This window comes from Cheilinus undulatus, linkage group 14 (assembly GCF_018320785.1).
Source record: "Cheilinus undulatus linkage group 14, ASM1832078v1, whole genome shotgun sequence".
In the NCBI taxonomy this organism is placed as follows: Eukaryota; Metazoa; Chordata; class Actinopteri; order Labriformes; family Labridae; genus Cheilinus; species Cheilinus undulatus.
Window position 1 is genome coordinate 44,972,111 of NC_054878.1, and position 16,719 is coordinate 44,988,829.

The window sequence follows — 16,719 nt, forward strand, 5'->3', positions numbered from 1 at the left end:
TTTTGATAACTACTGAATGGAGATCCAGCACATCATTGCCGAGTCGTTCTCTGCCAGTAAAAAACATGCTAAACAACTCCCAGTTAATTCTCCATTAGATTATATTTAACTGTGATCCACCAGTCTTTGCATTTCTGTCATGGACTAGCATTAGACAAAGAAATTTATGTTGTGACTCAATAAAAAAAAGCATTTCAAAGTCCCTTCAGAGACAAATTCGGACCCCACTCACTCTCAGAAGATTATGACTCACACTGAAATGTTTCAGACCACATCAAACAAACATTTGTATTACACAAAGATAACCCTAGTAGATAAAAAATGCAGTTTTTAAATGCTTGTTTCATGTATTAAGGGAAAAATCATCCAAACCCACCTGGCCCTGTGTGAAAATAGCATTGCCCCCATTGTTCAATCATAAAATAACTCGTTTTTAACCACATTTTTTGGTCTGATTACTGCCACACATGCTGAATCCAGAAACTTCTTAACTAGAACCTGTCTGACAAAGTGAAGTAGGCTAAAAGATCTTCAAAACATCATGGAACCATCTAAAGGAATCAAGAACAGCTGAGAGACAAAGTCACTGACATCTATCAGTCTGAAAGGGTTACAAAGACATTTCTGAGGCTTTGGGACTCCAGTAAACCATGGTGAGAGCCATTACCCACAAATGGAGAAAACTTGGAACAGTGGTTAACATTCTCAGAAGTGGCCAGCCTACCAAAATGACTCCAAGAGAGCATTGACGACTCATCCAGGAAGTCCCAAAAGAACCCAGAACATCTAAAGACCTGCAGGCTTCACTGACTCAGTTAAGGTCAGAGTTCATGGTTCAGCAATACGAAAGAGACAAAAGAGAACACAAAGGCTCGTCTCACATTTGGTTAAAAACATACTGATGATCCCCAAGACTTTTGGGAAAAGATTATGTGGATTGACGAGACAAAAGTTCCGGAAGTTGTGCGTCCCGTTCCATCTGGAGTCAAACTTACACAGAATTTCATCAAAAGAACATCAGACTGACAGTCAAACATGGTGGAGGTAGTGTGATGGTGTGGACCAGGACCTGGACCACTTGTTGTAACTAACCTCTCATTTCCACATACGGTGTCCGCGCTGTGATCCGCTGGCGCATGCCTGAGGCGCCACTTCGCTCTGCTTCGTTCGTGATACATTGCAGGTCTATTTTCAGCGCTGGCCGCTGCTAAACCGTGTCAACACTCGTCGATCAGAAAGCTCCAAAATAGGAAGTCACAAGTGTAGAATATCCGGTTCTTTCAAAATACAACACAATGCACGGAAACCCGGTCGCAAATCATCACGATATCGACATGTCTCATCCTGCAGTGAGAGCTAGGGGTCAACAAGAGGTCAGTGGGTCACAGAGCTAAAACGCCACCATTGACGAGGAAAGGTTAACTTTTGAGGACATTTAGCCAAAGAATCTTACATAAAACCACAGATCCTTAAACCAAACATTAATCTCTTAACTTCCTAATGTACTCACCCAATAGTGGAAGCAATAATATCACAGACTTATATTGGAAAGGATGATAAATTTAGCCCTACAGGTAAAATAGTCTGTTGACATACTATTGCTGTGTGAACTTGCAGTTCTCCAGTGATCTGAGGGAAAACCCTCCACTGTGGCTACACTTAGGTACTAGGAAGTAGCTTTTTTCACACAAAGCCAGGTAGGTTTGGATGACTTTTTCCGTTAATAAATAATATTGTCATTTAAAAACTATATTTTTTATTTACTCAGGTTATTTTTGTTTAATATTAAAATCTATTTAAGTGTTTAAGTGTGACAAATGTGCAAAAATATAAGAAATCAGGTCAACTTTTTCACAGCGTTACAGTTTCCCTTAGTTTAGAGACAACATGAATTAAAAGGTAATGATCTCATTAGCCTGCCTCTGCTTCAGCAGCCATTTTCAACCTAAAATTGTCTTATAATGTTGTAGAAATGTTTGAACAGAACAAAATGCAAATCAGCAGAAAATCTGATGGAAACAAACAAGGCAAGACTAAAATATCTATACAAACAATAGGATGTAACAGTCTGTTCATTATATGGAGACACAATGAAGCCCTGAGCCAAACAAGCACTAACAAGCATCCAGAGCTGAATAATCATGTTAATTAGATTTATAATGATTTATTCATCACATGATCAGCCTTTTAATAATGACATAAGCTCATTTCAACAGATTATTTTTCTTCCTGGCTCATTTGTCTCCCCCGTCACTGCTCTGTCCTCATAGGGATCCTTGGTCCATCTGTTATTTAACCACTGACCTTTGACCCTCTACTGGGTTCATTTAAATGCCCTGAGCGTGCACTCATACCTGTAGGGAACATGCTTGGCCCCGTTGGCAAGGGCGAGGATGACGTTTCCCAGCGCAGACAGGGACAGACACTGACCCCCGCCCCCCTCTCTGGTCCTGCTTATGTCCGTCTCACAGCTACCCAAATCCAGGAGGTGGAGGCGGCTCCGCCCGGATACTGAGGGACAGAAATGAGACATGTTTTAAATACATACAGCCTCGTTAGCTGCTCATCAATGCTGAAAGATCAGTAGGTTAAAGACTGGTCGACTGATTGATTGGTTTATGGTGTGAGGCATAGTCAATAGCCGTTTTAATAATTGATTGACTTTTAACATGTTAGCTTCACAAGAGATGACAAAGAACCCATGGACCTTCAGGCCTTTATGATGCCCATTAAACAGGGACACGCATACGTTAAATTTACCCTCTGGGGGGGTGGATTTAAAGATCACTGGCCCCTACTCTTCTAATCACTAGTACACAAGCTTTATCTTAATTCCCAAGAAAAAAATCCCTGATTATACCAGAGAGACTGTTTCACATGTCCATCTGAGCAAAACTCCGAAGAGGATGTCTGGGAAAGACAAAAACTTTAAAACAAAACTTGGACAGTCTTTTAGTCATACTGCCTGTCACCATCCATCAACTCTTCAGCAATTTTCTTGGATGGATAGATGGACGGATGAACGTATGGATGGATGGATAAATAGATGAATGGATGATAGATAGATGGATGACGGATGGATGGATGGATGGATAAACATATGGATGTTGGATAGATAGATAGATAGATAGATAGATAGATAGATAGATAGATAGATAGATAGATAGATAGATAGACGTATGGATGGATGGACTATAGATGGATGGAGAAATGGATGATGGGTGGACAGTTGGATGGATGGACAGATGGATGGATGGATGGATGGATGGATGGATGGATGGATGAACTGATGTCTGCTTGGATGGATGTTGGATGGATGGCTGGATGGATGTTTGGTTTGCTGGCTGGATGGCTTTATGAATGGATGATGAGTAGATGATGGATGGACGGGAGGACAGATGTTTGATTTTTTGGCATATTTGAACCATTAGATTTAAATAAGTAGAGTCTAAATTCTTTAAATATTTTTGTCTTTAAGTCCAGACATCTCTGTTCTCTGATGAAATATAGAGACGTGTATTAGTCTGACATCTCTCTCTGCTTGTTCTAACTGCCTGTTCTTTTCATTAAGCTGGAGAAATGACCGTGTGGACGATCAACAGCCCACATCAGCGATATTTAAAAGTGCTGAGAGCAGCTGAGTGCACTCTTTTACATCCAGCAGTCTATAAACAGGACACAGAGGCTTCAGGCCTCATTAGCCATGCAGATTTATTCCAGCTGGACCAAGAGGCAGTGAAACACTAATAACTGTGGAAATGTGTATGTGTGACAGGTAATGGTGGGCGGAGGTGGTGTTAGCGTGGCCTCTCTGATAGTTAATGTTTTCTCAGAGCATGTCAGAGCTCAGAGTGAAGCTCATTAGAAGAAACATGTTTAAGATTTGTAGCAGAGGAGAGAGTTATACTCTGGTCTAAAGGAGGAGTGTCTGTAAAGCTGCTCTTTCTTTATTATAGTGGCCTTTCCTAGACTCACCCTCTATGTCCTCTCTATGCACTTCCTCTCTGTTTGCACACTCCTGTGGAGGGTCCGCCACATTGAGAGCCGCACAAAAACCTCTGAGTGTGGAGTGGGAGTGGGCTGTGAAACTCTTCAGCAGTGATACTGTATAAATACTGGCTGAGCCTGTGTTAACAATCTTTATTGTTCACCAGTGAAGGTGCTCCATAATGAAGGGTTTGTTTTATCATTAGAATAAATAATAAAAGCTCTAGATAGTGCAATAAGTGTAGAGGAATGTAATCTAAACAGCACAACAAACAGCATGTGAAGCAAGACAGCATAGAGCAGCAGATACAGCTTCATACTGGACAATGCCACGCAGACTGCATCCATCACACTGGTGAAACACTGCAAAGCGCCCTCTAGGATGTTCTCTGGTTGGTAGTAATAAATAAATAATGCTCTCTAGAATCTGTTTCCTGTAGACGAAAAATGATAAAGTGCACTTAAGGATCTACTACTATTGGACAAACCATGATAAAGTGCCCTCTAGTGTGTTGCTCTCTAGGATCTCCATCCTGTACACAAAAAACTATTAAGTGCACTTAAGGACCCCCTACTATTGGACAACACAATATAAAGTGCACTTAAAGATCATCTACTACTGGACCAAACAAGATAAAGTGCACTTAAAGATCTCCTACAATTGGACAAAACAAGATAAAGTGCACTTAAAGATATCCTTCTATTGAACAAAAAACTATAAAGTGCACTTAAGGATCTTCTACTATTGAACAAAACATGATAAAGGGAACTTAAAGATCTTCTTCTGTTGGACAAAAAACTATAAAGCGCACTTAAGGATCTTCTACTATTTGACAAAACAAGATAAAGTGCACTTGAGATCCCCTGCTATTGGACAAAACATGATAAATTGCTCTTTAGGATCACCTACTATTGGACAAAACATGATAAAGTGCACTTAAGGATCTTCTACTATTGCACAAGACAAGATAAAGTGTACTTAAGGATCTCATTTTATTGGAAATTACGTGATAAAGTGCCCTCTAGTGTGTTGCTCTCTAGGATCTTCATCCTGTAGACAAAAAACTATAAAGTGCACATAAGGATCTCCTCCTATTGGACAAAACATGATAAAGTGCACTTAAGGATCTTTTACTATATGACAACTCAAGATAAAGTGCACTTAAGGATCTCCATCTATTGGACAAAACATGTTAAATGGCACTTAAAGATCTCCTAATATTGGACAAAACACGATAAAGTGCATTTAAGGATCTTTTACTATTGGACAACTCAAGATAAAGTACACTTTATGATCTCCTACTATTGGACAAAGCACAATAAAGTGCATTTTATGATGGCTTAATGACAGACGAAACATGATAAAGTGCAGATGAGATGCCGTCAAGATGTCACTCCCTGGTATGTTCTATCAGTGGTGTAAACATGCTACAGTGCTGTCAAGGATGCATTGCTGATCACATGATAAATGATCATATGAATCATCATTCACAGATAATTACGCCCACCTGCTGCCTTGCTGCTCTTGTCCAGCCTCTCCTGGTTGACGTGCAGGGTAAACAGGAAGTGCGAGTTCCTCCGAGCTTCCTGGTCGTTTGGCGCCCGGCTGCTCCTCCTGGCTGCCAGGGCGGCGTCAAGGAAAAAAGCAGCTCTCTCTGCACAGGTGGCTCTCAGCTCGGTTTGGTTCTGCAGCTGATGGAGAAAGAAATAAGATGAGAACACTCTACAAAGTAAAGACCCATATCTTATTAAATATGGGGGTCCTGTTTGTGACCATGCTTTTGTTGACACATTGTTGGCACCTCAGTAGTATTCATAACGATCTTTTTAGAAACTGCTTTGTGTGCTTTAGCAGCCTGATAAAACTCAAAACCTTAATGTTAATGAATCCTGCCAAAGCTGACACCAGAGGGCCTGCCTCTTCTTTATTTTGATAGGTCAGAAAAGAAGTGGCATGTATGAATGCAGCACTGTTCCGAAGAGGAATTTTAATCAACTTAAAGCACTGTGAATGCAGCAACACTACCAGAATTTCTACACCAGAGCAAAAACAGCAGCTTCGACACAGACAGTTCATCACTTTGCTCATCCATACTGCCTATACTGATTAAAATATGTTTATGTGTTGAATAGGCCAATCAATAGTCACTTTAAATGTGTCGGCCTTCTTCAGTAATCTAAGAGAGACATGCCAGGTTCCATGTCATCGTTCCATTGACAGAATGCAGAGAATTAGAGGACATTTCCAGCATCTCACTGTGCCCCTCCTGTTGGACTACATTAAACAATATGGGGGCTTTAAAGAGACAGAAATGCTGCAACAAAGTCAGCAGAATAAAAGAAGTCATGGTGGGCTCAAAGACGTCTGAGTCAGAGAGAAAACGACAGACGTGACAGACGAGTTTCCCCAAGATAAAACCGAGAGAAACGATAAGAGGAGAAACGAGACAGAATGAGGTTCGATAAAGAGAAAAGACGACAGGAAGAAGAAGAAGAGGAAGAGAAAATTAAAGAGATAGGATTTTATAAAAGTGTCATACAGGAGGAGCCCAGGGGAGATGAAACAAGAGGAGACCAGAGTAAAAGCAGGAAGGTCATGGCTAATTGGACGGTGGTGGACAGAGGAGAAGTCCCCGGGGTGAAGAGGAGGTCAGAGAGGAAGGGAAGGAAGTGAGGAGAAGGAGACGCCAGAGAGGAGGCTGATCTCAGCGATATGTGAAGAAAAATCACATCAGTATATCTTGAGCTGTATGATGATACACAGTATAAATATATAGACTTTATCTTTCTGTGAAGACATAAGAAATAGTTGTCACAATACCAGAATAATAAACTGATATGATTCTAGTGGCAAACCATGTTTAAAACCTGTTTGACAACATGGCAACAAAATAGAAGCCCCAACCGCCCAGTATTGAGTATTTTTACAATCTTTGACAATTAAAAATTTGCAGACATACTCACACACGCTGTACAAAAACACTGGTAGCATATCTGTACACTGAGGTTGCCAAAATGATCCAACCTCTTCAATCCCATGTCTTTCAGAGTGATCATGTCTCCATTATTTTAATGATCAGTGCTGTCAGAGAACTTCAGGATCTGTCTGATTTTTAAACAAAAGAGGAACACTGTCTATATTGCACGAATACTTTGGCAACATTTAGAAAAGTGGGTGGACCTTTGAGCCTTGCCTGTGCGCCAACATTTCCAAATATATAGCCAACACATTTGTGCAATTTCAACAGTGTGCAGGAGTATGTCTGCGGTTTGATATCAAATGGGAACCAACATGACTGCATTCTTGCCAATGTTAAAAATTATTTCTGAATTTTAAAAAGTCACATTAAGCCTGAATATTTAGTATACAACCAAAAATCCCCAAAACATTGGGGGGCTGTGTTTAATGTAAATAAAAAACAGAATGTAATGATTGTCAAATCCAAATTTCATTCCCAATAAAACGTTAACAACACATTGGATGTTGAAACTGAGACATTGATTTTGAATTTGATGGCAGCAACACATCTCAAAAGTTAGTAACATTACTGGGTATTAAAGGAGAATTTGGAGAGGCAGAGTCACTCAGAAATAAAGATGACCAGAGATTTTTCAATCTGTAAAAACTGTGGACATTTTCATAAAAATGTTCCTCATATAAAATTGCAAAGACTTTGAATATCCCACCATCTACAGTCCATAATATCATGAAAGGATTCAGATGGAAATCTCTGGAAATCACAGCATGGGCTCAGGAACACTTCCAGGACTGTCTGTCAACCGTGCCGTTCACAAATGACAGTTAAAGCTGGATCATGGAGAGAAGAAGCCATGTGATCACATCGTCTTCTCTGGGCTAAAGCTCATCTAAAAAGGACTGCAGCAAAATGGAAAACTGTTCTGTGGTCAGATGAAACCACAGATACCCTGTCCTGAGGACTAAAGAGGATTTGGACCATCCATCTTGTTCTCCTGGCTCAGTTGCATCTCTGATGGTATGGGGTTGCATTAGTGTCTATGGCGTGGGCAGCTCTAACATCTGGAAAGGAACTATCAATGCTGAAAGTAGAGAGAGGTTTTAGAGCAACTTATGCTCCCATCCAGACAACGTCTCTGTCAGGGAAGACCTTGACTATTTCAGCAAGACCATGCTAAACCACATACCACATCCATCACAACAGCATGGCTTCACAGGAGAAGAGTCCGGGTCCTGAACTGGCCTGCCTGCAGTCCAGAGCTTTCACCAATAGGAGCATCACAAAATGACGAATCCAGCAGAGAAGACCCAGGACTGTAGAGCAGCTAGAATCCTACATCAGACAAGAATGGGACAACATTGCTCTCCAAAACTCCAGCAGCTGGTCTCCTCACTTCCCAGGTGTTTACAGGCTGCTGTTAAAAGAAGAAGGGATGCTACACAATGACATGGCCCTGTCCCTACTTTTTTGAGACGTGTTGCTGCCATTAAATTCAGACTGATCTAATATACAGTGTTCCAACTTTTCTGGAATTTGGATTATGAATAGTATTAGGTTGTCCAGTTCATCTTTTAAACTCAATGAATTTCCTAGCACTAGTAGGGGACTGATTTTCTCTACCTGGGATCCACAGAGGGGGTCTTCTCTCAGTGAAACAGCGGGGCCCGGGGCCTCCTGTTGGCCCCCGGTTGAGGAAGAGGAGAGCTCAGACAGAAGGTCGGTGAGCGTCTCCTCCCGGCCAGAGATCTCCACGGCCGACACTCTGACAGAGAAACGAGCTCCGGACTTCTCCCTCCGCTCCTCGATCACTTTAAAGAGCCATGAGATCGCTGTAGGAGCCACGCCCAGACTCTGGGTGGAGCAGTCCCGACCAATCATGGTGTAGGTCTTACCTGAGGGCGAGACAGCAACCAGTATGCATACATTTAGTGGAGCTACTGGTTATTGGCTAGGCCTTTAAACTGTACTACTGTGCTTGTCACGGTAAATATGCAAAGGAAACAGATGATTTCTTGATGGGAGCATGCTCCAGCTACTACCAAAGGTGGCATCATGCCCCTTTTCAGCTACCTTGAATAAGCTAACAAGCAATAAACTGGCTGGATGTCCAACTGTGAAACACAACCAGTATTTACAATTCTGCACAACTCATACAAACTCTACACTGAGTCTTTGAAAGGGACTAAAATGCATGCTGTCTCTTTAGCTTAGGGTAATATATAAGGGCAGATGCCAAGGTGACTTCTGCTACAGTTAGCATTTATGATGTTTGACTTCAAGGCCAAAGTCTCGTGTGGAAATGTCGGGGTGCAGAATGCCCCGTCCTGTTTGGGTTTGATTGAGGTGTATATATATACATGTCAGAATAAATCTCATGTTGAACTTGCATAATGACTGGACACTGCCTAACTGTGTAAACACACCGAATGATGGGTTAGATAAGTTTGAACATGTCTGCATGTGTGGGTTTATGTACCGAGATTGGCATGTCCAAAGCAGAAGATGCAGCCGTCTGCTCCATTCACGACCGACTGGATCACCTCAGCAACCGTCCCCGAGCACACCTCAGCCTATCAGGATAGAGATCCAATCAGTGCCGACCAATCACAGTCAACAGACAAGCGTTGGATGTAAGCATGTGTATGATGAGACAGAATGCAATGCAAGTTTTATTACAGAGCGCTACACAGAGCAACTCAGCGTGACTGAAATGTTTAAAATAGGTCAGGCTAGTCAGGTCTGTTATGAGAACAATACTGTTTCAACACTTTCTTGCATCACATGCAGTTTAAGGGCTGGTGTACAAACCCCTCAACTTAAAGCTCTGAAGGCCAACACCCTTTCAGCTTTAATGCAAATACTAAACCAGACGTTACATACAAAACATGTAAGGCATCAGGGAACAAAAAAGCTACCTGGAGTTACCTGTTTAACACTCTGTAAGTACTGTTTCCATTTCATCTCTCCAGTTCTAAGAGTCCCAGAGTTTTGGTTTAATATGTGACCATGTTATCTAATGCAGCGGTTCTCAACCTTGGGGTCGAGACCCCATTGGGGGTTGCGAGACACTAAGGGGGGGTCTCCAGATTCCTAAAAAAAAATACGAATATTTTTAGAATTCCACTGTTGACACTTTTCTACCAATTAAACCAGTTTCATCTTTTTTTTCTCTGAAATATTAACAGGTTTTTGCCATTTAACACTTAGTTTTGCCATTTTAAACCTTTCACCACTCTTTTCTGCCTGTTTTTGCCACTTCTAAACCAATTCTTGCCACTTAAGCCAAATGTTGACTCTGTTGACCCATTATTGCCAGTGTTAACCCCATTTTACCACCTTTTATGCCCATTTTAACTATATTTCACTATCTGATATGCTCATTTTTGCCAGTTTGACCAAAATCTGCCCATTTTTTCTTTCTCAGTTAGCACTATTTAGCCAGTTTATATCGATTTTTCTTCCCATTTCACCAGATTTCCACCCATTTCTGCTAGTTTACAGCCTTTTCAGACACTTTTTAATTCTCCTTTACCACTATTTATGCCCATTTTGCCACGGTAACCCATTTTTGCCTTTTGTTGGTTATTTTTTCCATTCTTATATAATTTTGCCACTTCTAAGCAATTTTTGCTACTTTTAAGATGCAACTTCACCTCCTTTTCCACCATTTTTTGCCTTTATCAACCCATTTTTTCAAAATTTAACCCATTTTAATTTTTTAACAGAACAGATATACATTTTTAAGAAGGCTATATACTACACTAATAATTTAAAAAGAGATTTGTTTCATTGATAAGAGTGGTTATTTTTTCAGGTTAAATACTAAACAAGGATATCACAGCTTAACTTTACAATAGACCATGATTTTGTTGACCTCCATGGGACCCCAGTTTTGCTGGGCCCTGGAAAGCTCTCCCCTCTACCCCCCCATGGACGACCTTGTCTCCACATGACTATTCTTGAATGTGCATGACTGTGTTTAACTACCTTCAGGTACAGTGGGGGTCCCCGGTCTCTGACACCTTTATTTTGGGGGTCATGGGCTGAGAAGGCTGAGAACCACTAAACTAATGATTGGTCCTGGTGACTCAACAAGTAAGCAGTAGCTGAAATTGACTGACATGTAAAAGTCAAATTACACCTGAAAATGGACCTGACTCTCCTCTCTCACCTGTGAAGCATCCTGCGTGAAGACGGCATCAAACGTGAACGTCTTCGGAGCGGAGGAGGACGATCGTCTCTGAGAGGAGGACGACGAGGAGGTACCACCGGATGACGTCTCGCAGAGGGTCAGCTGCTTCTTCCTGCCGTCCACCTTCAGAAGGGACATGGACTCGGACGACTCGCTGCTGTGGACCGAACAGATCCGGACCATGACTCTGACCTGGAGGGAGACAGACAGACATCAGATGGTGATTTATTTGACAATCATTGCATTTAAGCAGTTACTGGGCCTATAGGGCTTTTAAAATAACAAAAACCCATGAAATTTACAGACTGATGGCTGTCAACATCCCTCAGCTTCAAATGAGTGATCCAACAACCATCCTGCATTTCTATCATCCATCCATTTAACTGCAGGTAGAGCAAACTGACCAGGATGTCCCTCTCCCCGACTACACTTTCAAGCTCCCTCTAGACCAGATGGGACCTTTAGTCCCTCTAGATGGTCTACCCCAGGGTCTCCTAACTATTGGACATGCCCAGAAGAGGTTTACGGGGTAAGCATCAGATGCTCTAACCACCTGAGCCAACTTCTTTTAATGCTAAGGAGCAGTGAGCTCCCTGCAGATGTTGGATACTTGAAGTCCTTCACTTGAGGCAGAGACTCGGGTGAACTCAGACTGAAAAACACTCTGATATCAGCTGGAGGTCATCGGCTAAGGAGGCCAACAGTCATCTGCAAAAAGAAGCGATCAATCCTGAGGTCCCCATGGCTGCGCCTTAAGATCCAGTGAAAAATCTCAAACAACGCTGGGAACACTTCTGACTTTTTGTTTTTTTATTTGCCTTTGACTTAGCTCTACAGGGACTGGATTGCCCGTAGCAATGGTCCCAGAACCCCAAACTCCCAATTAGAAACTTCTAGAGAAAGCTGAATGGGTTCAACATTCGTAAATTTTAAAAAATATTTTACTAATATTGCACCAGTGTCTAATATCGGCATCGGTCAAAGGTTGTCCTGTTAACAGTAATCGGCCCATCTGCAAATAATGAGGCAGCATGTGGCAACATTTTGCTGTCTATACCCTCCTGCACATGCATCTTGGATGTGGTTGCAATTTAACGTCTTTCTACTCCAGCAGCTTTTTAAAAACCATTCCCTTATTTACAGAATGTAAACATAACATGTTATACATTATCATGATTCTGATCATGTTTATCGCTACAGGATAAAACCACCACACCAGATAAAATTAATGCACATGTATGTCAGGCTATTAAAAAAAACAAGAACAAAAAGTCCAAAAACAGGATTTCAATCACAGAGATGAATGAAAATTAATTATAATTTCAAATTTGCAGTTGTCCTCAACAGTCCACTGTATTCACTGTAATAGTGTCTTTTTCAGGCAATTATAAGCAATGCTTTATTGGAAAATGCATGCCAGCATTGATCTTTTTTTTAAGTCTCCAGTTTGAAAAATGTTGAGCCTGAGCTAGCTAAAGCTTCATGCTTTGGTCCAGCTGAGTTTCCAGTGAATACTCCCCATGTACAGTCATCTATAGACCTCTCTTTAACACAGTGGTTTTCAAACTTTTTTCACCCAAGGCACACCTAAGGTTAAGCCAAAAATCTCAAGGCACACCACATTTAAATCGATAGAAAATAGACTTTTTAGATAATGTTACAGTGAAGGTGGCCTATAAGGGGAGATAAAGGGGAGAGCTTTCTGGGGCACAGCCAACCAGGGTTTCATGGAGATGGCAAAAATGGGCAAAAAGTGGCAAAACAAAGTCAGAAATGGGCAAAAATGGTTAAAAAAAGAAAAAAAAAAAGTGGCCAAAAAATGAGATGAAATTGGCAAAATAGTGGCAAAAATGGGTTACAAGTAGTCTAAAAGGATTAAATGTTGTAAAAAGGTGGTAAAAATGGGTTTAATGTAATAAATTCACCTATTTGCCAAATTTGGCAAAATTTGGCAAATAGGTGGCAAAGGTGGCTAAATAGATCACAAGGTGCAGAAAAGTGGCAAAAGGGTTAAAGTTGCTAAAAGGTGGTAAAAAGGGGTTTAAAGTGATGGCAAAAAAGGCCACACAATAGCAAAATAGGGCAAAAAGTGGTAAAAAGATAGCAAAAATTGGTTCAATGTGGCAAAAAGTTCCTAAAAAGTGGCAAAAATGGGTCAAAAGTAGTAATGAGAAGTGCCAAAAATGATTTAAAAAAGCAGCAAAATGGTTTAAGTTGTCAGAAGAAGTGGCAAAAATGGGTAGAAAAATTGGTTAAAAATAGCATAAAGTAATAATTTCAACTCCAATTTCAACCCAATAATAGCTGCTTTCAGCTCTTAATGAGGAAACTGTTAGTCAGGATGCTAGCACCAACAATATCAACAATAAGTCCCACCTGCGGAGGGCCCATTCTCTGGGGTTTTTCAGAGGTCCAGCCAGATCTGTGGCCAGGCCTGGTTACAGTACTCGCCATAAAGTTGTAGTAATAACATGATACAAGTTCCCACGGCACACCTAGACCTGCCTTAAGGCACACTAGTGTGCCTTGCCACACCATTTGAGAACCACTGCTTTAACAATACCAAAACAGATGGGGAAAATTCTTTGTTTTATGTTGTATTATTCAACATCAGTAGCAGCTACAGTGAGTCTGAAACTTCAGTTTTCCCTTTCCAAAGACACCTTGTCTGTGCTTGTACTCCATATGGTTGAAGCACAACATTCAGTCTTATTTGGGCATTCTTGGATAGGCATGTTTGACCAATTTTACCCAGAATGAATTCTCACCTTGCCTACTTGTGCCTGCAGGTTTGGCAAGTGCATGAAGCCAAAAAAGACTGCAGCAGGAAATCTCAACCCTGTGGAATAGCACGTTTAACATGATGCATCTTGAAAACTTCTCCAGGTCCACAAAACTCATGTCAACTGAATGTGGCTGTGGTAGAACCAGTCAGAGGCTGGGATATAAGGATTTACAATATGAGTCTATAAACACAGAACAGGAGCAATGATGTGATAAAAACAGACGGCAGCAGGAGGACGGCTCGTATTTCAGTCAGGTTTATCATCTCTCTGTGGCCATAAAGGGAAGTTACGACAGCCGATAGCTCTGTCAGACATGTTCTTTATGTCTGTTTCTTTCATTTCAGTCTTTTTGTCTTTCTTAACCTCTGGTTATATCTGTTTTACAGTTTTCTTCATTAATTGTATTTCTTTCCTTATTTCTCTTAACTAACTCCTCATTTCCATATTTCATTGTTTTTGCTTTAACTTGATTCATTTTTCAGCACACTCTTCTCATTTAAATTTGTTTCTATTTCTATTAAATATTTTTGTTTGTATTTTATTTCTGGTTCTGGTTCTTCTGTCTGTAAATCTTCCATCTTTTGGAATCAGCCGTGTGGTGGATTCCATGAATCAAACACTGGAACTACAGGGCAGTCCAGAATCCTGGGTTTAATAGTTTGTAGAGAAACATTCAAACAATTGTAAAACTCATCTTCCCAGAAGCCTTTGCAACGGGACACATTCTCCTCTCTGAGAGGAGAAGACTCTGCAGGGGGTCCACAGCTAATAAAAGCCAGTGTGGGGTCACATCACCTCCTTCCACTGTGCACTTCATGCTCCCAGCTTCACCCTACGTTTTAGCGCAGTCAGCAATCGGCCTTCCAACGATGTCTTCCAGACATCAGTGCTGCAGAAAGCCCACCCTCCTTCTCTTTGCTCTCAAACCGACAAACTTCACAATAACTCAAACTTTCACCATGTGATTGTCTTCAGGATCATTTGTATTATGTGGACTCTAAATGAACTATAGGATTACTAAATCTAGCTCAAAACTCAAACATCAGATTCTACTTTATACATTCCACTGAAGTAAAGTGGAGTCTGCATGAACTGAAGGAGAGGGAGAAGAGGAGGTGGAGGAGTAAGAACAGGAGAGAGAGGTCAAAGAGAAACATGGAGGACGAAGAAGAATGACAAAGACGCAAAACAGAGGAGAAAGAGAGAAAACAGTGAAGAGTACAGTAGATGGTAGAGGATGACAAAAAAGAAAAGGAGACGGAGGAGGAAGACATGGACCGGGGGGGGGTGAGGAAGAGGACAAGAAGGCAGAGGAAGAGGACGATTCAGAATATAAAAGAGGGGGAGGAAGAAAAAAGGATATTGGGGATGAGGAGGAAGATAAAGGAGATGATGATGAGGAACTGGTGATGAACTCCTCCGTGTTAATAATCAGATCTGCTTGTCTTCGCTGTAAACTTACTCAAGAAAAGAGAGAGAGGATGAGGTTAACCCTTAAATCCCTCAGCTATTTTTTAACCATTCTGTCTCTACTGCACTTATTACCTAAAAAGCTTGTGAAACATCAACTCTGTGGTGCACAGGTAAGCTCTAAACATCCTTGTTTTCAGGACAACCTGGGCTTTCAGAATATGTGTGCTGCAGTAATGTCACTTAAGTTTAAAAACAGGTATTAGACTATAAAGACAAAGGAAGAGTGAATTTAAAACTCAAGGATTTTGTGTGACATGGTAGATGGTAACAAGTTTTTTTTTTTTTTGCATGAACTTGTTCTGCTATCTCTTAAGGACCATAAAGTGAAAAAATAATCGTTCTGTGTCAAAAAAAATCTTCAAAACATTCACATATTTACAAAAAAAAAACAAACAAACCTTGCTCTTCTTTATAATGATGTTTTTTTGGCCATTATTCAAAGCAGTTCCTGTCTTCAGTGACACAGAGGGACACGTCACGGCCTCTCTGTGTCTCCTTCTCTACATTATGAGTCATTCAGGCTCTCTTCTGCAGTTCCTGAGTGTTTGCACGTGTGTTTTTTCACAGAGCATAGACATTGGCACAGTCTGCCATTGGTTGTCACAGCCCATGTGACATCTGTTTTGGGAACTCCTGATGGGTGACTAATGCTAAGCTAGCAGAAGAAACAATAGAATGGATTAAATGCCCTTTAAAGTCACCCAAGTTCCAGGCTCACTAGAACAGTCTTTGTAAGGGAAACAAAGGCATGGATAACATCATTAGAGGAGGATTAGATTGAGGGCTGTGACAACCAATGTCTAGACGTTCTAATGTCACGCCAAACAGTGCATGGGTAAACACTAAGAAACTGGAGAAGAGAGCCTGAATGACTCATAATGGAGAAAAAGAGACACAGAGAGGCCGTGATGTGTCCCTCTGTGTCTCTGCAGACAGAAACTGCTATGAATAATGGCTCATAATCAGCCAATATGAAAAAAGAAAAAGGACTTGTTTCTCTAAAATGTCAGTATTTTGAAGACTTTTTGTCCCACAATAATGTAGTAATTATTCCTATTAATTAAGAGATTAATAATTATCTTTTAATGGTGTTTATTTGCGTACTTATTCATAGCAGTTCCTGTCTTCCGTGACACAGAGGGACACGTCACGGCCTCTCTGTGTCTCTTTCTCTACATTATGAGTCATTCAGGCTCTCTACTCCAGAGAGGAAAAGTTTGACATAAAGTCTCAGAGAGTTCATTATTATCCCCCAACACAAAGACGGTCATTTCCCACAACCTGTTGCTCTGATGTCACAAAC

General features: G+C 41.0%; 1 protein-coding gene across 1 annotated transcript in view; it reads right to left on the reverse strand.

Moving 5' to 3' along the window:
• The window catches only part of kif26aa (kinesin family member 26Aa), a 73,378-nt gene that overhangs the window by 25,563 nt on the left and 31,096 nt on the right, over positions 1 to 16,719 (reverse strand). The window contains 5 exon segments of the mRNA XM_041805814.1: positions 2,355 to 2,511; positions 5,496 to 5,679; positions 8,586 to 8,857; positions 9,442 to 9,535; positions 11,137 to 11,349. Coding sequence (XP_041661748.1) covers positions 2,355 to 2,511; positions 5,496 to 5,679; positions 8,586 to 8,857; positions 9,442 to 9,535; positions 11,137 to 11,349 — 920 coding nt within the window.